The sequence below is a fragment of the Chenopodium quinoa genome, unplaced genomic scaffold (genome assembly GCF_001683475.1).
Source record: "Chenopodium quinoa cultivar QQ74 unplaced genomic scaffold, ASM168347v1, whole genome shotgun sequence".
Classification (NCBI taxonomy): Eukaryota; Viridiplantae; Streptophyta; class Magnoliopsida; order Caryophyllales; family Amaranthaceae; genus Chenopodium; species Chenopodium quinoa.
Window position 1 is genome coordinate 3,666,018 of NW_018745454.1, and position 23,478 is coordinate 3,689,495.

General features: G+C 36.4%; 1 protein-coding gene and 1 long non-coding RNA gene across 6 annotated transcripts; both read left to right on the top strand.

Moving 5' to 3' along the window:
• The first annotated feature begins 657 nt into the window (after nucleotides 1-657).
• LOC110714106 lies at nucleotides 658-3,143 on the top strand. Its single transcript, XR_002510103.1, has 3 exons — nucleotides 658-749; nucleotides 959-1,042; nucleotides 3,020-3,143. It is a non-coding gene; the product is annotated as an uncharacterized LOC110714106 (long non-coding RNA).
• An 822-nt stretch (nucleotides 3,144-3,965) lies between these two features.
• LOC110714618 (cyclic nucleotide-gated ion channel 1-like) lies at nucleotides 3,966-12,663 on the top strand. Of its 5 annotated transcripts, XM_021893165.1 has the most exons (11): nucleotides 3,966-4,106; nucleotides 4,206-4,284; nucleotides 7,778-7,824; nucleotides 8,256-8,406; nucleotides 8,657-9,104; nucleotides 9,303-9,503; nucleotides 9,910-10,130; nucleotides 10,631-10,745; nucleotides 10,991-11,236; nucleotides 11,369-11,763; nucleotides 12,016-12,663. In XM_021893165.1, exons 4-11 carry the CDS (start codon nucleotides 8,348-8,350, stop codon nucleotides 12,314-12,316), a joined length of 1,986 nt encoding a protein of 661 aa, XP_021748857.1. In that variant the 5' UTR covers nucleotides 3,966-4,106; nucleotides 4,206-4,284; nucleotides 7,778-7,824; nucleotides 8,256-8,347; the 3' UTR covers nucleotides 12,317-12,663. The 5 variants fall into 5 exon arrangements, with proteins under 5 accessions (XP_021748857.1, XP_021748856.1, XP_021748859.1 ...); XM_021893164.1 differs by having other exon boundaries at nucleotides 3,966-4,284; XM_021893166.1 differs by lacking the exons at nucleotides 3,966-4,106; nucleotides 4,206-4,284 and adding an exon at nucleotides 6,387-6,467.
• The last annotated feature ends 10,815 nt before the right edge of the window (nucleotides 12,664-23,478 follow it).

Genomic DNA, 23,478 nt, shown 5'->3' on the forward strand with positions numbered 1-23,478 from the left:
CTATTGCAAGAAGATATCTCTCTTCCTACTTCATAATTGACATTCTTTCTGTTCTGACATTTCCTCAGGTATTTGGAGTCAATCTAGTATGTTGCTACAATTTTCGGTTTCCATGCCATTTTGTTATGTGTCCTGAATTTTTGCAGATGGCAGTTCTAGCTTTCATTCCAAGATTGATAGGTGGAGGTCCTTTGATCTCAAAAGGAAATGTTGAAATTTATTATTTTCACCCAGTATATCCCAAGGCTTATTCGTATTATCCTTTATACAAGGAAGTAACAAAGACATCAGAAACTATTACTGAAACAGCATGGGCTAGGGCTGCTTTCAATTTGTTTCTCTACATGCTAGCCAGCCATGTAAGCTTAACTTGATCTTTAATGTGCACTGAATTTTCTTAATATGATCACTACCATCAGTAAGAACAGGCTTTCTACAACATGCTTACATACATCTTCTTCCCACTCATGAATTTGAACATACAGATTTATGAATTTTGAGTCAAATTGCAGGTGTGTGTAGCAGTTTGGTATACATATGCTATTGATAGACAAGGCTCCTGTTGGCACGAGTTATGCATGGAGAAGGATGCCTTCATCTGTCTTGATATTGCAAGAATAAACGAGAAGGGAACTAGTACTCAACAATACTTTGGCCTGTTCTATGATGCTCTTAATTCAGAAGTGTTGCAGTCCACTAAATTTTTTGAGAAACTCCTCTACTTCTTTTGGTGTGGCCTTCATAATTAGGTATGCATTTCATCAAATCCTTCATAAGTATTGGCTTGTCTTTTTTTTTTTTTTAATTAATTAATTAATTAATTTATTTATTTAACAGTTAAGTCCTTATCCTTACTGTCAAAGTTGACAAAAATGGGCTCTGATACTTCTGCCACTCAATCTATATCATTGTATCCTAAAGAATAAAACACGAAATTTCTGAACTTTGATTATTTTAGGTAAAGTGCTTCAAAGCTCAGCCTTGTGATGCCAAGTTGGTGATTGAAATCATCTCTTGTATGAGTTGTATCCCTTGACTACAGGTACAACAAAATTTTGAAATAGCTATATAATTGATCTAAACTCATTGTCGGGGCTTTATATACGTATTGATAGGCCTGATATGGTTCCAACCCAAATTTTATGACCCCTAGGAACACCTTTCACATTCACTTCAATTTTGGACAAATTTCCTAAAATTGGTCCAAAAACGTGGATTATAGCCTTCATTTTTGAAGTTTTTTTTTTTTACTTTTCCGGACCCAGAAGAGGTAGTGGTTAAGGTGGTTCCATCGGTTCTTTTGAGACCCCGGGGGGCCATTTGGGTAGTTGGAAGTCTTGGAACCATCTACTTTTCCCTTGAACGATTGATTTAGCTGGTTATATATACACCTCCTTTCATTAACTCAAGGCTGCAACGAGTTAACGAGCCTTTATGTGACCAAATAGTGGTCATATATGGTTCCTTTCTTCGTATAATGTGTCAACAACATCTTGTAAGAACAAATCATTAGGGACCAATTTAATGTTATGCCTTGAAAACACAAGATCCACATGTATTAAGATGTACCAACCTTATAATACTTGAGGAATTGAGGCCTTTTCTTCTTGAAAGCTGGGGTCAAGAGATCACGTTCCATCTCAAATGGCACAGGCCACAGGGTCAAGATGTACTGCTTTGATTAACACATGACCTTTCAACTACAAGGAAGAAAATGTATTGGACAATGTCAATACAGGAGGAATTGATGAAAACAGAATAGTGCATTTGAACTCAGGACCTACTGTAATTTGGATTTTTAACCTTTGAACACTACTCTAAGCTCTAATGTCTACTTTCACAAGGATATATAGGCCTTGGTGTCTCTTTGGCATTAGCTTTTTGGGTAGCTCAATATTATCTTGTGAATAGTGCTGTGCAAAAACTACCAAAATTACAGAGAGCAAAGTACCTTGTTCTCTTTGGCAATCTGGTTGAGTTTCTCAATGAAGTAGGCCTTTGCTCCAGGATTCTGACATAGTGAACTAAAATCACCTGCAATACCTTGTTCTTCAGCCCAAGATTCCAGAGCCTTCCTATTGGTGTTGATAACAGCAACGAGGAAAGACTGAAGCTGTTTCCATAAACCATTATCTGAAATAGACAGATGAACTCGGAACAAAGCAAACTATAATTCTAATGATCCTACATAATTGTTTATTCTTATGTACAGCATAGATCAGACATACAGAATCCCCTTTATAGATAGTTGATGATCTAAGATATCAAAATGCTGTTGACTGTTGTAGTAACAAATAAATGGCCTGACTGTTGGAGTTTGGACTGAATTAATCGAACCCGGGATTTGATGGGTAGGCATTTTTAGCTAGAGCTGATCATAGGCAATGGCCTTAACTTCTACAGTTATCCCAAGAAGATTTTTGAGCTAATTCTAGGCTTTGTTATGCTTTTCTTACTCTTTTATATTTGCTGTTATCTTTATTTTGGTTAATAAGGAAATTTTGATTGCCAATTTACAAGGATTGCATATACTAAACTAATATCCCTGCAGGCTGCAGGTTATGGACCTTATGTTAATATAAATGTTTCTCCAATAAGAATGATTTAAGGAAGTGTTACACATTCGTCCCGTATTGTGCTTTCAATTCATAATATCAACTTTTTATAAATTTTACTCTTATACAATTAATTAACTAATTATAAATATTTATCATAAGCATAAAATTTGCTTTGAGATGCGTGATTGGATCTTATTGCAATATCACTAGAACTAATGGAAGAAGTATAACTTATGAGAATTAGCAAATAACATACATTTTTATTACATTTTTAACATTAAGGTCATTAACACTACATGTCTACATATGATATTTATGTCTACTTTCAATGACATACAGTACCAAACAATAGTACTTTCTGTCTAAATATAGTCTTAAATTCTGAGATGATTATCATTTTTGATGTTGTGCCAAAAACGTATGTAATCATCTGTGAATTGTGTCTTTTGTGATGCATTCAGGTTTTATTCACTACAGTGGAAGACATGGGCAGCCTGCTTCATACAGGCAGCATGGCGGCGATACTACAGAAGGAAGCTTGAGAAATCATTACAAGAGGCTGAAGAATATGCCCTTGCAAAGGAGGGTGGAAGCTCACCAAGCTTCGGCGTCACAATATATGCATCAAGGTTTGCTGCCAATGCACTTCGTAACTTGAGACGTAATGCTCCCAGAAACAGCAGAATTCCTCCAAGGTCACCCCTGCTCAGCTTGCCAAAGCCAACTGAACCTGATTTCACGTCGATCTGACGATGGTTAGCCACTTAGACTTTCAGAGCCCTTCCCTTCCAAGTTATTGTTTCTTCCTACTCTTAACCTTGATGTTTAGATCATAAACAATCAACATATACAACATGTATAATTTGTAAATTGTTAGGATTAGAAAATTTCCAGTTTGCAGTATAAGTGATGCTCCAATATCATTGTTATTTTTCATTTCAGTATGTGTGCAATTATTGTTACTTTAGTACTGTACAAAGTGTCATGAGATCATGTCTCATACCACCAACAAGGGGTCAATCCGTCTTTCAGTCTTTGTAATTACGATTGGTTATAAGATTTTTTTTAAAGTAAATTTACTACGACGCATTCTAGTTAAATTGTAAATAACTCGTACGGTATGCATTATTAATTTCTACATCAGTAACTCAATATGTGCATTGTCGACTACCTCAATTTAATGTGTGGTTGACATACACCAAAACACTTACCGACCGAGTAATCCCTGACTGACCGTATAAACACTGATCGAGTAACTCCTAACCAACCAAGTAACCAGATCGAGTGACGCCTGACTGAACGAATAACCCCTAACCAAGTAACCCGATCACAGAGTATGAAACTTTGTGCTTTTCTTTTTTATTTTAAAGCAAAAGCTTTTGTTGGAAACACGAAAGTACTTTTCCTCAATTATTTGGAACAATATCAACACTCATCCACTCATTAAAAAGTGAAAAAATTCCAAGCTTGAAATTGGTCTCTATTTTTCTAACCATTAAACAATTAATTGCAGTCTTTGCAGAGTCAACCCTGTTTTATTATTATAAGGTAATACAGTATTTGGAGTTCATCCTTCATTTGGTTTTCAAAAATTTGACTTCAATTACTGTTTTTTCTAACAATATCTTTAAAAATTAAACTAAGTAGTAATCTTGCAAGTTGCAAAACGACGAGTTTGATGCAAAATCTTCCACAATTTCTGCACTGAAGCGTCATTGTACCTTTTGTAAGCTATATTCTTGCAGAAATAACTTCTGCAACTATTATGTTCATTTTTTTTTAATTTTTATTTATTTATTGTAAAATATTATTCTTCCCTAAATAATTTTATATCACTCTTTAATTCTTTATTATACTCTTACTTGTTTAATTTATTATAGTCCCTAGATTGACCTAATTCATCACATTAGACCCCTTAATTTTTAATTTGTAGGTGATTTTTTTTTAATTTTTATCTAATTAATCTTCTGCTGGTTGTGATTTGGATTGGAAATTTGTTGTTGACTCGGGCGTTGTTCATAAAATTGTGATTCATATACAATCATACATGCATGCATGATGAAGATCAAAATGAGATTATTGTTATTTTAAGTATTATTTTGTTTTAGTAAGCATAATTGATCCCAAAAAGTACTGTATGATAAGCTAGATTTAGGGAATTTTGTTGGAACATTTTCTTAAAATTGTTAGTGGTTAGTTTACTCCAAAGTAATTAGTTTAAGAATAGTGGGTTAATGACTTAATGTTAGGCATTATATAATAATCATGGGATTATGTTCTTTACTTTTAGCTAGTTTTGCTATAATATTTTGTTATGTTGTACTTTTTTAATGGATTGAGTACAAATTAATGTTATTCTTTCCCCTTTCTTGTCTTAATCTTGGATTAAGTAATTTATTTTTTTTAATGATTTTGTTGCCTAATATGATTATTTTGGTAGGTGTGTGGGTGGTTCTGTGGGCGTTTTAGGAAACTAAGCTTTCCGAAGAAAATAATTACAAATTTGGTTGCGTGGCAAAAGTATTTACAAAAATAAGCTTCTGGGGTAAACCGCTGCCTCGGGCAGCGTTTTACCCTCTATTTTTTTAAAAAAAAATTCTGCTACAAAAACGCTGCCCCAGGCAGCGTTTTTATAGTTTGACTTTTTTTTTTCCTCGTTTATTTTTTTTTAAAATTAATTAAAAAAAAGGCAACAGCATAAAACGCTGCCCCAGGCAACGTCTTATGCTTGAACATAAGACGCTGCCTGGGGCAGCGTTTTATCTGTATATGTTTACAGGTAAAACGCTGCCCCAGACAGCGTTTTACCTGGTTGGCAGCACCAAACCAGTTTCTTGCCCCAACCCTCAACATCCTTCCAACACCACCCCCAACCTCCTTCCACCACCTCCAACCCCTTTCCACTACCGCCCTCCACCACCACCGCCTTCCACCACCACCACCGCCTTCCACCACCTCCAACCCCTTTCCACCACCGCCCTCCACCACCTCCAACCATCACCTCCACCACCTTCCACCTTCCACCACCACCGCCTTCCACCACCTCCAACCACCACCTTCCACCACCACCTCCAACCATCACCTTCCACCACCGCCTTCCACCGGCTTCCACCGCCTTCCACCACCTTCCTCCACCGCCGTCCACCACCTTCCGTCAGGTGTAGGAAGAGGGGGAGCGTCGTACGCCTGGTACTGCTCGTCTTGATCCAGCTCCCCCGGTCGATGCCTGACTGGCCTACCTGGCCGCCCGACGTGGAGATGCTCCCAAGACCAGAACTGTTACACGAATTAAAACGTAAGTGTTTACTATTCATCTATTAAACTATTACACTAATTTAATACGACGTGGAGTTCTGACCAAGGGCTCACCAACTTCCATGTCTCCGAGTTCAACATCCATGTTCCGAAGTACGTCTGCCTCCTCTCCGCTCTCGGCCTCATCATTTGTGTACACATCATACACAGACAATTCGTTATTCACAACTGTGTCAAGATGAACCGCAACTAGTTCAGTCGGCGAAGCTCGAACATCATTTTGCACAGGTGTATTCCTATGCAGGTGCATCCGTGAAGAAGTGACGATGTTTGATGTCGAAGACCCAGGTTGCCCGGCCATTGCTGTATACGTCGCCCCATGTACAGGTGAAGCTATGTGAGAGCTGAACGGCATGTGAAATTGATCGTCGTTCAACATTCGACTAAAAGATCCCATCCCATATTCAGCCGGGGGAGTGTCGTGTGAGGGCACTTGCGGCTGTGTGTTGTTACCGGAAATAAATGTAGAATGTGGTTCTGCCCTGGTACTTTGTTGGGTACAAATAGGCACCATCTCCACATAAATCTCGGTGGGAACACCCTTCAACGCTACAACGCTCCTTAAAGCTTTCAAATGCTTATTCGAGGACACAGGTAACACTTGAACCCCATTCTCGGTCTCAAACCTCATTTTAATGTTTAGTTCAACACTCCCCGGGTTTGAACTAACGCTACTATGAACCTCGTTCATGAAATCACTGAAGTTCATGTTCGGTTCAAGTGTCAGTGGTTCCATATTTCCACCATTATACTCGACACGAGGTCCGTCAAACAAAAATTCACCTCCCCACCGGCACAACAAAACTACATTCTGTGCGGCCATATTCTACACAACAACCAAAACACATTACACTAAAACACACTAATCCATCTCTAAATCACATCCAACTAACCACTTTGGAACAACTAAGCATCACTAGGTCACCATTAACAAGCAATAATTCTATAAATTCAAATACTTAACATCTTCAATATTTCAACACCAACAATTCTACATTATCCAAATTAATATTTAACAATCACAATTCATCAACTCAACCCTAAACCCCTAAATTCAACAAAAACCCCCAAAATTCAACATAAACCCTAGAAATTCAACAATTCAAGAAATTCAACAATAACCAATAATTCAACAACACTAACCAACAATTCAACAACACTAACCAACAATTCATGAATTCAACAACACTAACCAACAATTCAACAACAATATCCAACAATTCAATAATTCAACAACACTAACCAACAATTCAAGAATTCAACAAACATAACGAACAATTTGTAAATACTCAACTAATATTTAACCATATCTTGAATTGGATGTAATACGAAATTGGGTTGAAGAGGATTGAAGAGGAAATTTGGGAAGGGAAGGAAGAGGATTGCGAAGGAGGCGAAGGAATGAAGAGCAAACGTGATTGAAAACGAAGCTCGAGAAACGCTGCCTGGGGCAGCGTTTCATTAACAAGATAAGACGCTGCCTGGGGCAGCGTTTTATGCTGTTGCCTTTTTTTTTTAATTAATTTTAAAAAAAAATAAACGAGGAAAAAAAAAAAGTCAAACTATAAAAACGCTGCCTGGGGCAGCGTTTTTGTAGCAGAATTTTTTTTTAAAAAAAAATAGAGGGTAAAACGCTGCCCGAGGCAGCGGTTTACCCCAGAAGCTTATTTTTGTAAATACTTTTGCCACGCAACCAAATTTGTAATTATTTTCTTCGGGAAGCTTAGTTTCCTAAAACGCCCCTTACTTTTAGCTAGTTTTGCTATAATATTTTGTTATGTTGTACTTTTTTAATGGATTGAGTACAAATTAATGTTATTCTTTCCCCTTTCTTGTCTTAATCTTGGATTAAGTAATTTATTTTTTTTTAATGATTTTGTTGCCTAATATGATTATTTTGGTAGGTGTGTGGGTGGTTCTGTGGCGGAGCCGCGGAGGAAAGTTTACACATGTGGGTACACATATACTTTACTTTCTGTGTCTTTATTATTGAAAAAAGTGTATACACATATCGCCTTTTGTTTTTAATTTTTTAATTTTTTGAAAAAAAAAACCAAAGTCGGGATACAAGAAAAATGTATTTCCACTATTTTGTTATCAGTTTTCAAAATAATCACGATTTAACAAATTTTTTATTTTATACAACATATGATTTTAAAAATCAAAAAGCCACCACAATACCAAATAGACCCTTAGTTTAATGTTAACGACTTTTGAATTATAAAAACAATTACCTTAATTGTATGTTAATATCTTTGAGCTCTATGGACTTTCCACAATATTTAAACTACATAATAGTTTTTCCATAACCTATGAATATAATGTTCATAACATATGAGCTATATAGTCATAATTTTGAACTATTTGTTCATTTGAAATCAGATGTTTATGTTGGCTGGAGCTTGCCACTCGTGCCATCTCTAGCTCAAGGCATATAGATAGTGATCTTTATCAAGGATAAGCTTTTCATCATAATGTTGAGCAATTTGGAGCTTACTGAAATTGTGATCGACAATAGAGACAAAGTCAGAAGGTGAATCCCAAAGTATCAAGCTGAGTGTTCATATTTATATGATGAATAAATCAATAAATCCATCAAATGACTAGTAAAATAGGTAGAAAATAATAATTCAAGCTGTATAGTAGTTTGATATCAGGCTGCTTTATAAAGGGTTAGATAAGAATGATTATATGACTGTAATGTGATTAATTTGTTAGTATCTATTGTCCATATATGCTTACACATTGCTGTGATCGATTCTGAGTTAAAAACTGTCTTTCAGGGAACCAGAGTCGTCACCAGAGATAGAAAATAGAGCGTCATCTGGTTCATCCAGAGGATCTTTGTGCTTCAGGTTGCTATATCATCAACCAGCGAAAGTTCTGGATCCCAAGGATATTTTTGTGCATAGATGGAATAAGATAATTTTAATCTCATGTGTTATGGCTTTGGGCTGTGATCCACTATTCTTCTATGTCCCATTTATAGATGGAGAGAAAAAAAGCATCGAGTTGGATTGTATTCTTAAAAGAATTTCAAGTATTTTTCGCACATGTATGGATTTGTGCTATCTACTTCATATCATCTTGCAGTTCTTTATTGGATTTGTCCCTCCACCTCGTCGAGCATTTGGGGAAACTGTATTAGTCAAGGACCATGCTGCTATAGCTAAAAGATATCTCTCGTCGTACTTTATAATAGATTTATTAGCCATACTACCCCTTCCACAGGTAACTTTCTAAAAACACTCTCCTCTTTTGTTTGCCCCATTAATGTTTGGTAACTTATTAAATTTTTGGTTGTGTGGAGTTGATGGAAGCGATTGATGGAACCAAATGTTACGAATGAATGTGATAGTCCATTAGGATCATTGATCAGTATGGTTAGCATTTTAAGTAAATCCTTCTTCTTGCCCTGCTTTCTTTCAGCTGGTAGTTTATCAAACTAGTCTAAAGCCGGCTGATGGTACGAAGAGCTTGTTAGAATTGGTGATTTTCACCCAGTATGTTCCAAGGACTATTCGGATTTATCCTTTGTACAAGTATTTTCATAGGACATCCGGCATGGTTACTGATACCATATGGGCTGGAGCTGCATTTTATTTATTTCTCTACATGCTAGCAAGCCATGTAAGTATTCACTCTAGTTCTCTTCTTTTCACTGCTTTTGAGAAATTATTGCAATAACTCTTTAGAAAATATTGTCAGTTGTGTCTTAATTGGATAACCCATTTTGGAACTTCATATTGAAATATTTGAACTTATTTTGCTCACATCAGTTATTAGATCATTCAATCAATTTAATCTCTAATATAGTTGGAACTTAACTAGATTTTATTAAGGAATGGAAATGAGCATAAAATCAATAATGATGCACACCAACTCGTTTATCATGGATCATATTGCTACTCTTGCTAGTGTTCAAGGCTGCTTAACAGAAGATTTATATGGGTTAGAATTGGATAATATTGGAATATAGTTGGCTAACTAGGCTTTTTTAACAAGTTTATTCCACCCATATAATTTGAAACCGCAGGTGGTTGGAGCATCTTGGTATCTGTTTGCTATTGATCAGCGGGTAAGATGCTGGCACGAGTCTTGTATGAAACATGGATGTAAAAGTCCGTACTGCTCCCTTGAGGATCCTGACCAGAACTATGGCTTATTCTTAGATGCTCTTCGATCAGAAGTGGTAAATTCTACTCATATATTACCGAAACTCTCTTACTGCTTCTGGTGGGGCCTTCGGAGCCTTAGGTAAGTACATAATCAATCCAGTAGTTTTTGGGTATTATTGAATTTCGTCTAAGTGAGTTTCTAACACTTTAACTTTGACTACATTTACGTAATACTTCCTCTGTTCTTTAAATATTGCAAATATAGGGACATGACACAATTTCTTTTGAATCGGAAAAAAGATAGAGATTCTTTATATAAGAGATTCCTACAAAACATGAGTCTCCTTATTATAAGAGCAACTGCTTTAATTCTGAAATATGGCTGTTTTTGATCCCAAGTCTTGATGTCACATTGGCCCTAGAGGCATATAGCCAACGTAGCAACATCGCGTGTTTGTGGTATAACTATAGTCATTGATCTGCCAATTTCTGTTATAATTTGAAATTGATTGCTGGTACTTTTTGTGCTTGTTCGATCGATTCATTAGCTCAAGTTTAGGTTAGTTGAAATGCTAAGGCTATACTTTGTAAGTTCGTATATGTTTATCTAATATTATATCAACTTCTCTTGCATTGCAGCTCTTGTGGTCAAAATCTCAACACAAGTAGTTTTTATTTTGGGGAGAACTTATTTGCTACGTTGATTTGTGTTGCTGGACTAAGTCTCTTTGCATTACTGCTTGGGAACATGCAGGCAAGTTTCTCAACATGACTATTTGGTTACTTGTGTTGATTTTCTAAATTAGTGTTTTAACTTCGAAAATCATAAAATACCTAAAATTTTGAAATGCTGAAACACCCAATTATTTTTAGACATCTGAGTGTTTCAACTTAATTATCTATGTACCTAAAATGTCTTTACCTCTCTAGTTAGTTTCATGATTGAACCTTATTATAATGAAGGATTAGTAATAGTGTTGGATGCATCCTGTTAAATAGAAATATCTGCAAATGATGCTTTCAATTGGTGGCTTGGAAGAGGACAGAAGACGGAAAAAGCTAGCTGTAGAGCAATGGATGTCTCGCCGTTTGTTGCCAGGGGATTTAAAAGAGAGAATTAGAAGGCATCATGAGTACGTTTGGCAAGAAACTAGAGGTGTTAGTGAAGAAAGTGTGATTGATTCCCTTCCTAGGGACCTTAGAATGGACATAAAGCGGTATCTTGGCTTGGATCTTGTTATGGAAGTTAGTACATCTGCCATTTATCCTTATTCCAAACAACTTTTTTTTTTTTTTTTAATAAAGTTTTTCCCCCTTAAACAGTCAATCATGATTTACGGAGAGTTTTTTTTTTTTTTTTTTTTTGGTGTTGTGTAGATTCCAATGTTTGCAAAGTTGGACGAGAAACTAAAAGATGCAGTGTGTGATCATCTGAAACCAGTGCTATATACTAAAAACAGCTACATTTTACGCGAGGGTGATCCAGTTAACGAGATGCTCTTTATTATGAGAGGAAGCCTATTGTCTATGAGCACAAATGGGGGAAGAACTGAGTTCTTTGATTCTGTTTCCCTCAAAGCCGGTGATTTCTGTGGAGAAGAGTTGCTCACATGGGCCTTAGATCCATATTCCTTTTCCTGTCTTCCCATTTCAACTAGGACTGTACAAAGTCTGACAGAAGTTCAAGCCTTTGCATTTATGCCTGATGATCTCAAGTTTGTGGCTTCACAATTTCGTAAGCTTCACAGCAAGCAGGTCCAACACACCTTTAGGCAAGTCTATCTCTTTCCCAAGTTGTCATACAATAAATACATGATTGCTGGAGGATAAAGATTTTAAGATAATATTTTTAGATGAGTATAATGCATGACCAGAATATATAATGGTAGTCGTATTTCAAACTGACTATTATAAATTTTTCACTAAATGTAGTCATAATTTCTGAGATGACCATCACTTTTGTGATGTTTGTGTCAGAACTTAAATAATCACCGGTAAAAGTGTGTATGCTGTGATGCATTCAGGTTTTATTCACCACAGTGGAGAACATGGGCAGCCTGTTTTATACAGGCAGCATGGCGGCGATACCACAGAAGGAAGCTTGAGAGATCTTTAACAGAGGCTGAAGAATACGCTCTCCCCAAGAAGGGTGGAAGCTCACCAAGCTTCGGTGTTGCAATTTATGCTACAAGGTTTGCTGCCAATGCACTTGGTAACCTGCGACGTAGAACTCCCCAATTCAACAGTATTCCTTCGAGCTCACCCTCACCCCTCCTCTACTTGCCAACTCCAAAGCCAGATGAACCTGATTATGCATCGATCTGACAATGGTTAGCCACTTAGCCTTTCCGACTCCTTCCATTCCAAGTCATTGTTGCTTCTTATGCGTAACCTTGTCCAGTTTGCTGCATAAGTGATGCTCCAAATTCTTCATCAATTTTCTCTGTTTTCGTACAAAGTATCACTAGTTAAGAGATCATGCCTCATGCCAAATGACAAGGGGTCAAGCCATCATGTATTTCAGAATTTCTGTAATTAATGCAAGTTCTCAAGGATTGTTTGTTTTTGTTTTTGGTTTACAAGTGAAGGAACTATAGTTCAATTGTAACAACTTGTATGATATGCAAAGATTATTTATCTCACGATGTCATAATGTACCTCTTTTAGGTCTAGTGATTTTACATTGCTATGGCACTTTGCAGAGTAAATTATATTACTCTCTTTTCTGAGTTTTCTCTCATCTTCTTCTCATGCTATATACAAGTTCATCTTCATGATAAACAAAAAAACGTTTATCTAGTGACATTTTTGTAAATAAATCAAAAACTTTTGTCAAATGTGGACTCTAGTAATGTTAATTTATTTACAGAAACGCCATGATGACTGGGATTTTATATTGATTTTTTTACGAAATTGCCACTAGCTAAACGTTTTTTGTTCATCATGAAGATAAACTGGGGCTCCCTCAATACTTTAATCTCTCTCATATTTAATTTTACCATCAACAACTCTTGTGTATTCAATGTACTCAACAATACTTACTGCAACCTTGTAGGTCCTAATCAACCAACAGTAGTCTATAACTTTGTCCTGATCTAAGATGCTGTTAATTCAGAAGTGTTGCAGTTCACTAAAATCTTTGAGAAACTCCTCTACTTCTTTTTGTGGGGGCTTCATAATCTTAGGTATGCATTTTATCAATCCTTTATAAGTATTGGCTTGTATTTATCCATGCTTTTTGAGAAATTTCAAAGATCACGGGTCCGATGGCGAAAAGAATTGAGGCCCTAGGGAATACATCACAGGGTCATATAATGCCGTTTGGAACCATATATGACTATGATATGTTGTCATAAATGTCCGTGGTAGGCTTGAGTTCACGAAATCGGTGCAAGTTGTGAACGGATAAATTGACTGTTTTAAGGAAATTGGATGGTTCCACCCACCTAATTGGACTCCTGGAGGATATTAGAGACCATGGTAAACATCTCGACAATTTTTATTCCCGGGCGAAAAAAAGAAGTTCCGAAATTAAAGGTTATAATCCACGTTTTTTGCAGAATTTCGGAGGTTATGGGGCCCGGTGGTAAAAAGTCTTGAGGCCCTAGGGGATACAACTCAGGGTCATATAATGCCGTTTGGAACCATTTATGACTATTATATGTTGTCATAAATGTTTGTGGTAGGCTTGAGTTCACGAAATTGGTGCAAGTTGTGAACGGGTAAATTGACCGTTTTAAGGAAAATTGGATGGTTTCAACCACCCAATTGGACCCCCAGAGGGTATTAGAGACCATGGTAAACATCTCGAAATTTTTTATTTTCAATTGAAAAAAAGTCAAAAAAATTAAAAAACGTAGGTATTTTCCGCGCTTTTTGAGAAATTTTGGAGGTTACGGGGACCCGGTGGCGAAAAGACTTCAGTCCTTAAGGGATACATCTCAGGGTTATATAATGCCATTTGGAACCATATATGACCACTATATATTGTCATAAATTTCCGTTTGGTAGGCTTGTGTTCACGAAATCGGTGCAAATTGTGAACTGGTAAATTGACCGTTTAAAGGCAAATTGGATGGTTCCACCCGCCTAATTGGACTCCCGGAGAGTATTAGGTACAATGGTAAACATCTCGGCATATTTTATTTCCAGACGAAAAAAGGTCAAAAAATTGAAGGCTATTATCCACGCTTTTTGAGTAATTTCGAAGGTTACGAGGCCCGATGGAGAAAAGACTTGAGGCCTTAGGGGATACATCTCATGGTCATATATAATGTTGTTTGGAACCATATATGACCATTATATGTTGTCATAAATGTCCTTAGTAGGCTTGAGTACACGAAATGACTGCAAGTTGTGAACGGGTAAATTGACCGTTTTAAGGAAAATTGGAAGGTTCCACCCACCTAATTGGACCCCAGAGGGTATTAGAGACCATGTTAAACATCTCGAAAATTTTTATTTCCGGTCTAATAAAGGTAAAAAAAATCAAAATTGAAGGCTATTATCCACGCTATTTGAGAAATTTCGGAGGTTATAGGGCCCGGTGGCGAAAAGAGTTGAGTCCTTAGGGGATACATCTCAGGGTCATATAATGCCGTTTGGAACCATATATGATCATTATATGTTGTCATAAACGTCCGTGGTTGGCTTGAGTTCACGAAATCGGTGTAAGTTGTGAACTGGTAAATTGGCCGTTTTTAGGCAAATTGGATGGTTCTACCCACCTAATTGGACTCTCGGGGGGTATTCGGGATCATGGTAAACATCTCAAAAACTTTAATTTTCGGGCGTAAAAAGGTTAAAAAAAATCCAAATTTTAAGGTTATTATCCACGCTTTTTGAGGAATTTCGGAGGTTACAGGGCCCGGTGGCGAAAAGACTTGAGGTCCTAGGGGATACATCTCAGGGTCTTATAATGTCGTTTGGAACCATATATGACCATTATATGTTGTCATAAATGTCCGTGGTAGGATTTAAAAATAACTGCAAGCTAGGAATTGGTAAATTGACTGTTTTAAGGAAAAATGGATGTGTCTACCCACCTAATTGGACATCCTGAGGGTATTAGAGACCATAGTTAACACCTCGGCAATTTTTATTTGAGGGCGAAAAAAGGTTAAAAAAATTCCGAAATTGCAAGCTATTATTCACGCTTTTTGAGGAATTTCGAAGGTAACGGGGCCTGGTGGCGAAAAGATATGAGGCCCTAAAGGATACATCTCAGTGTCATATAATGTCGTTTGGAACAATATATGACCATTATATGGTTTCATAAATGTCCGTGGTAGGTTTGAGTACACAAAATCGGTGCAAGTTGTGAACTAGTAAATTGACAGTTTTAAGGCAAATTGGATGGTTCTACCCACGTAATTAGACTCTTGGAGGGTACTAGGGACCATGGTAAACATTTTAGAAACTTTAATTTCCGGGCGAAAATAGGTCAAAAAAGTCCGAAATCAAAGGTTATAATACATGCTATTTGAGGAATTTTGTAGGTTACGGGACCCGATGACGAAAAGACTTGAGGTCCTAGAGGATACATCTCAGGTTCATATAATAATTCCGCTTGGAACCATTAATGACCATCATATGTTGTTGTAATCCCCCATATTTTAAAATATATTATAAATGAAATTATATATTATTTATAATATTTACTTGTATTTTTCCGGAATTTAATTTCAAAAGTTTCAAATTATTTTTGGGGTTGATAAACGATTTTATTACAAAGAACTTTTTATGAACCTTCCTTCTATAATTTATGTCCAACAAACAAACCAAACCCAGTTTACTTTCTTAATTGACCCATTAATTTAATGAGGCCCAATATCCCTACTTACCCTACTACCCTCTCTCCTATAAATACCCCATACATCCCCAAAAATTTCCCCACACAAAGGTTAGTCTTATTTTCTTTCTCCTTTGTTTTATTAATTTGTGTAATTATAATTATTGATTATGGGTTTTGATTTTATTGTTTGAAATTAATTTAATTAGTATCAAATTGTATTTTGATGATTAAACTTTATAATTTCAGATTTTATAAATGTTATAATTTTCAGATTTTGTAAATTTAATAACCTAGGGTTTTTAATCATTGAAAATCATGATTTTAGGGTTTTTATGAACAATCGATTTAGGGTTTTTATAGTAATGATGTTTTGAAATTTTGGTGATTATACTACTAATTAGTTTAATTTAATTCCAGATTATTTTGAACACGTAAATTCGTGTTTTAATGTTTAGATTTTGGTTCGTTAATATTAATCCCGTTTTAATCCCGATCAGGTTCTGAACTCATCCGATTTTGACAAAAAAGTAGTGTTTTCCATGTGGAAACAATGTTTTAAGAAAGAAGCACCACCCTCTTGTGGCCAAATTCAGCCTCTAAATATGAATTTCGGGTAGTTTTTGATTTTTAACGAAGTTTTTTTTTATGCTTAATGTTTGATTAATTAGTTTTGGGTTTGATTTTATAGTATAAAGTTTATATTTTTAGTATCAAAATCATGTTTTTATGTTTTAAACTAATAATTTCAGATTATAATTGTTGTTATAATTTTCAGATTTTATAATTTTAAAACCTAGGGTTTCAATTTATTTAAATTGGGATTTTAGGGTCCTTATGACTAATTAAATTGGGGCTTTTGTTCCTATTGTATTTCTAATGCATAATTAACCATAAAAACATGTTTTTAATGAATTATTAAGGAGTTTTAATCTAAATTATATTGCTGGAAATTTGGTTAAGTATTAATTTATTATTGTTGCTTGTTTTCTAGGAAGTGATTATTTCTTAGGAGACTTTTTAAGTGATTAAAAGTGTCACAAAGGATTGTTTATACGAGGTACGTACATGTCTATTTCGTTGTAAGTAGTATCATGTTTAGGTACCAAAGAAAAGAACTTAGTTTCATGATTAGAGAACACTTGGATGAAAATTGTTTGGTTATACATTTAATTAATTCATGTGCTTATTATGTTTATGAGACATGTTTTGGTGAATTGATTAAGTTTGTATGGAATTATGGATGCAAACATGTTGAATTATATTGGATTAATTGTTTGTATGGAATGTTGATACAAGCATATTTTTATTGGATCGGTTTGTTAACCACATTTGGATTATTAAAGGATTGAAATTGAATGGTTTAAGTGGAATGAATTTATTAATTATTCCACAAGGTTGTTATTTATTTTATTACTCGAGCATGACTTGTTAGTATGTTGAGTAAAAGTGGATTAAGCTGAAATGGCTAGGTGAGTTGACTATGTTCAACAATTTTGAATAATTTGGAAGTTTAATGGAATTAAAGGTCAACTTGTGATGTGATCACCATTGTCCTAAATAAGATTAAAAGTGAATTGATGTATGATTGTTATGTATGGTCTTCTTGAATGAGTCGGCTATTAATTAAAATTGTAATCACGTAAAGTGAAACATGGATGAGCAATAAAACTCTGGAAAGCGTGCACTTCTAGAGTATTGACAATTATGGGTTGGGGTACACGGTGGTAGCCCGTGGCTTTTCGAGGCTTGTTTGATCAACATGTCCTCTTTTCTCTTGGTATTTACATTTTTATTTTATAATGAAAGTTAGATGGGATCCTAGACTAACTTTGTGAGAATGGAGTCGTGCCCATTCTTGCATCGCGCTAAACTTTTATTTTAAATGGTCATTTGGGACCAAAATGATTTGGTGGATTGGACAACCTCGTCTATTGCTTAATCCAACTAAATTAATAAAATTAAATATAAAGAGTCAAGTGTTTGAAATTGATTAGCAAGTATGTTGAGTCGATTGAATTGTTTAAGTGTGGAGTCTTGATTAATGAATTTATGTTGTATGTTTATTTACTTTAATTAGTTGAGCATGCTAGGCTTGGTACGTTGTAGCTTGTATGTACTCAACTTTGTTGATTGCATGCTTTTGTGTGTTTTCTTTTGGTCATGACCTTCTCCTTTCAATGACCCTGTGATGATCCAATTATTACACTTGTATTATTGGGGAGCAGTATTGCACAGGTTAGCTTGATGATGTGAAGTTCGGGGATTTGACATACGCATTGTCAAGGGATTGGTGTGATTGAGAGTATTCGTTCTTTGTGTTGAACTTATTTATGTTTTACTATTTTAATTATGTTTTGGGATTTTGGAATATTGGTTTGGTTTTAATAAGGGCCTTTATGGTTATAATTTGTAAGCTTTGACTTATTGGTTTTCTAAATTATATTATTTTAATATTTAAGTTGGATTTCCGCTGCAATACTTTGATAAAGCCTTAACGTTTTAACACGTGGCGGTAACATGCCAATGGTTCTCCTCTATTTTTATTTAAAGTAAGTGGTTTGGAAAAGGGAGAATTATTGGGGTGTTACAGTTGTCATAAATCTCCGTGGTAGGCTTAAGTTCACGAAATATGTGCAAGTTGAAAATTGGTAAATTGACTGTTTTAAAGAAAATTGGATAGTTCTACCTACCTAATTGGACCCCCGGAGGATGATAAAGACCATGGTAAACACCTCAACAATTTTTATTTCCAGGCGAAAAAAGGTAAAAAATTTCCAAAATTGAAACTATTATCCAGGCTTTTTGAGAAAATTTCGGAGGTTAAGGGACCTGGTTTAGAAAAGAATTGAGTCCCTAGGGGATACATCTAAGGGTCATATAATGCCATTTGGAACCATATATGACCATTATATGTTGTCATAAATGTTCGTGGTAGGCTTGAGTTCACGAAATTAGTGCAACTTGTGAATGGGTAAATTGATCGTTTTAAGGAAAATTTGAGTGTTCCACCCACCTAATTGGACACCTGGAGGGTATTAGATACCATGGTAAACATCCTGACAATTTTTATTTCCAAGCGAAAAAGGTAAAAAAAAGTTCCAAATTGAACGATATTATCCAAGCTTTTTGAGGAATTTCTAAGGTTACGGGGGCCGGTGGCAAAAAGAATTGAGGCTCTAGGGGATACATCTCAGAGTCATATAATGTCGTTTGGAACAATATATGACCATTATATGTTGTCATAAATGTCCGTGGTAGGCTTGAGTTCACGAAATCGGTGCAAATTGTGAACTGGTAAATTGACCGTTTTAAAGCAAATTGGACGGTTCTACCCACCTAATTGGACTCTCGGAGGGTATTAGGGACCATGGTAAACATCTCGGAAACTTTAATTTCCGGGCGAAAAAAGGATAAACAAATTCTAAAATTGAAGGTTATTATCCACGCTTTTTCAGGAATTTCGAAAGCCACGGGGCCTGATGGCGAAAAGTCTTGAGGACTAAGGGGATACATCTCAGGGTCATATAATGTCGTTTTGAACCAGATATGACCATTATATGTTGTCATAAATGTCCGTGGTAGACTTGAGTTTACGAAATCGGTGCAAGTTGTGAACTGGTAAATGGACCGTTTTAAGGCAAATTGGACAGTTCTACCCACCTAATTGGACTCTCGGATAGTATTAGGAACCATGGTAAACATCTCGGAAACTTAAATTTCCCGGCAAAAAAAGGTCAAAAAAATTCAAAAATTGAAGGTTATTTTATCCACGCTTTTTGAGGAATTTTGTAGGTTACGGGGCCCGGTTGCGAAAAGAGTTGAGGCCCTAGGGGATGCATCTCGGAGTCATATAATGCTGTTTGGAACCATATATGACCATTATATGCTGTCATAAATGTCCGTGGTAGGCTTGAGTTCACGAAATCAGTGCAAATTGTGAACTGGTAAATTGATCGTTTTATGGCAATTTGGACGGTTCTACCCACCTAATTGGACACTTGGAGGATATTAGGGACCATGGTAAACATCTCGAAAACTTTATTTTTAGAGCGAAAAAAGGTCAAAAAATTCAAAAATTTAAGGTTATCATCCACGCTTTTTGTGAAATTTTGGATGTTACAGGGGCCGGTTTCGAAAAGACTTGAGGCCCTAGGGGATAAATCTAAGAGTCATATTAAGGCGTTTGAAACCATATATAACCATTATATGTTGTCATAAATGTCCGTGGTAGGCTTGAGTTTACGATATCGGTGCAAGTTGTGAACTGGTAAATTGGCCGTTTCAAGGCAAATTGGACGGTTCTACCCACCTAATCGGACTCTCAGAGGGTATTAGGGGTCATGGTAAACATCTCGGAAACTTAAATTTCCCGGCGAAAAAAGGTCAAAAAAATTCAAAAATTGAAGGTTATTATCCACGCTTTTTGAGGAATTTTGTAGGTTACGGGGCCCGGTTGCAAAAAGACTTGAGGCCCTAGGGGATGCATCTCAGAGTCATATAATGCTGTTTGAAACCATATATAACCATTATATGTTGTCATAAATGTCCGTGGTAGGCTTGAGTTTACGATATCGGTGCAAGTTGTGAACTGGTAAATTGGCCGTTTCATGGCAAATTGGACGGTTCTACCCACCTAATCGGACTCTCGGAAGGTATTAGGGGCCATGGTAAATATCGCGAAAACTTTAATTTTCGGGCGAAAAAAGGTCAAAAAATTCCAAAATTGAAGGTTATTATCCACGCTTTTTGAGGAATTTTGGAGGTTACGGTGCCTGGTTGCGAAAAGACTTGAGACCCTAGGGGATATATCTTAGAGTCATATAATGTCGTTTGGAACCATATATGACCATTATATGTTGTCATAAATGTCCGTGGTAGTCTTGAGTTTACGATATCGGTGCAAGTTGTGAACTGGTAAATTGACCGTTTTAAGAAATATTGGATGGTTCTACCCACCTAATTGGACTCTCGGAGGGTATTAGGGACCATGGTAAACATCTCGGAAACTTTCATTTTCGGGCGAAAAAAAGGTAAAAAAATTCCAAAATTGAAGGTTATTATCCACGCTCTTTGTGAAATTTTTTGAGGTTACAGGCCCGGTTGCGAAAAGACTTGAGGCCCTAGGGGATACATATATCTCAGAGTCATATTAAGCCGTTTGAAACCATAAATGACCATTATATGTTGTCATAAATGTCCGTGGTAGGCTTGAGTTTACGATATCGGTGCAAGTTGTGAACTGATAAATTGGACGTTTCAAGGCAAATTGGACGGTTCTTCCCACCTAATTGGACTCTCGGAGGGTATTAGGGGCCATAGTAAACATCTCAAAAACTTTAATTTTCGGGCGGAAAAAAGTCAAAAAATTCCAAAATTGAAGGTTATTATCCACGCTTTTTTAGGAATTTTGGAGGTTACGGGGCCCGGTTGCGAAAAGACTTGAGGCCCTAGGGGATACATCTTAGAGTCATATAATGTCGTTTGGAACCATATATGACCATTATATGTTATCATAAATGTCCGTGGTAGACTTGAATTTACGATATCGGTGCAAGTTGTGAACTGGTAAATTGACCATTTTAAGGAAAATTGGACGGTTCTACCCACCTAATTGGACTATCGGAGGGTATTAGGGACCATGATAAACATCTCGGCACTTTAATTTCCGGGCGAAAAAATGTCTAAAAATTCCAAAATTGAAGGTTATTTATCCACGCTTTTTGAGGGATTTTGGAGGTTGCGGGGCCCAATTTCGAAAAGACTTGAGGCCCTAGAGGATAAATCTTAGAGTCATATAATGCTGTTTGGAACCAGATATGACCATTATATATTGTCATAAATGTCCATGGTAAGCCTGAGTTTAGGAAATCGGTGCAACTTATGAACTGGTTAATTGACCGTTTTAAGGAAAATTGGACAGTTCTACCCACTTAATTGGACTCTCGGAGGGTATTAAGGACCATGGTAAACATCTCGAAAACTTTAATTTTCGGGCGAAAAAAGGTCAAAAAATTCCAAAATTAAATGTTATTATCCACGCTTTTTAAGAAATTTTTGAGGTTACGGGACCCGATTGCGAAAAGACTTGAGGCCCTAAGGGATATATCTCAGAGTCATATTATGTCGTTTGGAACCATATATGACCATTATATGTTGTCATAAATGTCTGTGGTAGGCTTGAGTTTACGATATCGGTGCAAGTTGTAAACTGGTAAATTGACATTTTTAAGGCAAATTGGACGGTTATATCCACCTAATTGGACTCTCGGAAGGCATTAGGGACCATGGTAAGCATTTCGGAAACTTTAATTTCCGGGCGAAAAAAGGTCAAAAAATTCCAAAATTGAAGGTTATTATCCACGCTTTTTGAGGAAAATTTGGAGGTGACGGGGCCCGATTGCGAAAAGACTTAAGGCCATGTGGGATATATCTCAGAGTCATATAATACCGTTTGGAACCATATATGACCATTATATGTTGTCATAAATGTCCGTGGTAGGCTTGAATTCACGAAATCGGTGCAAGTTGTGAACTTGTAAATTGACCGTTTTAAGGCAAATTGGACGGTTCTACCCACCTTAATGGAGTCTCGAAGGTTATTAGGGACCATGGTAAACATCTCGGAAACTTTAATTTTCGGGCGTAAAAAAAGTCAAAAAATTCCAAAATTGAAGGTTATTATCCACACTTTTTGAGGAATTTTGGAGGTTACGGAGCCCGGTTTCGATAAGACTTGAGGCCCTAGGGGATAAATTTTAGAGTCATATTCAGCCGATTGGAACCAGATATGACTACTTATGTTATCATAAATGTTCGTGGTAGGCTTGAGTTCACGAAATCGGTGCAAGTTGTGAACTGGTAGATTGATCGTTTTAAGGCCATGTGGGATATATCTCAGAGTCATATAATTCTGTTTGGAACCATATATGACCATTATATGTTGTCATAAATGTCCGTGGTAGACTTGAGTTCACGAAATCGGTGCAATTTGTGAACTGGACCCAAACCTAGTGGAACCAATTCCGGGTCTAGAACCGCCGGTTCCAAACCCGTTCCGGTTCCAAAACCAGATACCTGGATTTTCTGCTCACCCCTTGTTGGAACCATCTACCTTACCCTTAAACGATAAATTTAGCCGGTTATATATACATACCTTCTTTCGTCAACTCAGGGTACAACTGGCCTTTATGTGACCAAATAGTGGACATATATGGTTCCAAACAACATAATATGACCCAAGATGTTTTCCATGCCATCACTTGATTTTTCAATGAGTCCCAAAATCTCTAAAACTGGTCTAATTTCGTGTATTAAAGCCTTCAAATTTGTCCTTCTCTGAACATTTATGGACCCGTGAAGGTTATCCATTGAGGTGTTTTCCGGAGTTTCAAAAAGGCCCTAGGAGGTCTACTTAGTGCCTGAAACTATCTCATTCATGCCTTGACCCAACCCCAATGATTGGATGAGACACACTTTTAGGCAAGTCTATGCTTGTTTCTCAGGCTACCATAAAACCATACAATAACTGGTAGTTAGAGGCTGCTTGTCTTCATTAGTTCTTTTTTTTTTTTTTTTTTTTTTTTTTTAACCTGTCAAAAATTTATAACAACCTATATATCATGATGCATTCAGGTTCTCACAACAGTGGAGAACATGGGCAGCCCGTTTCATACAGGCAACATGGCAGCGATAC

Coding starts and splice junctions, on each gene's coding strand:
- LOC110714618 (XM_021893164.1), top strand. CDS start 8,348: ATGTTGAGCAATTTGGAGCTTACTGAAATTGTGATCGACAATAGAGAC. Junction 11,237..11,368: donor GCTTGGATCTTGTTATGGAA/GTTAGTACATCT, acceptor GGTGTTGTGTAG/ATTCCAATGTTTGCAAAGTT. Junction 11,764..12,015: donor CAGGTCCAACACACCTTTAG/GCAAGTCTATCT, acceptor TGATGCATTCAG/GTTTTATTCACCACAGTGGA.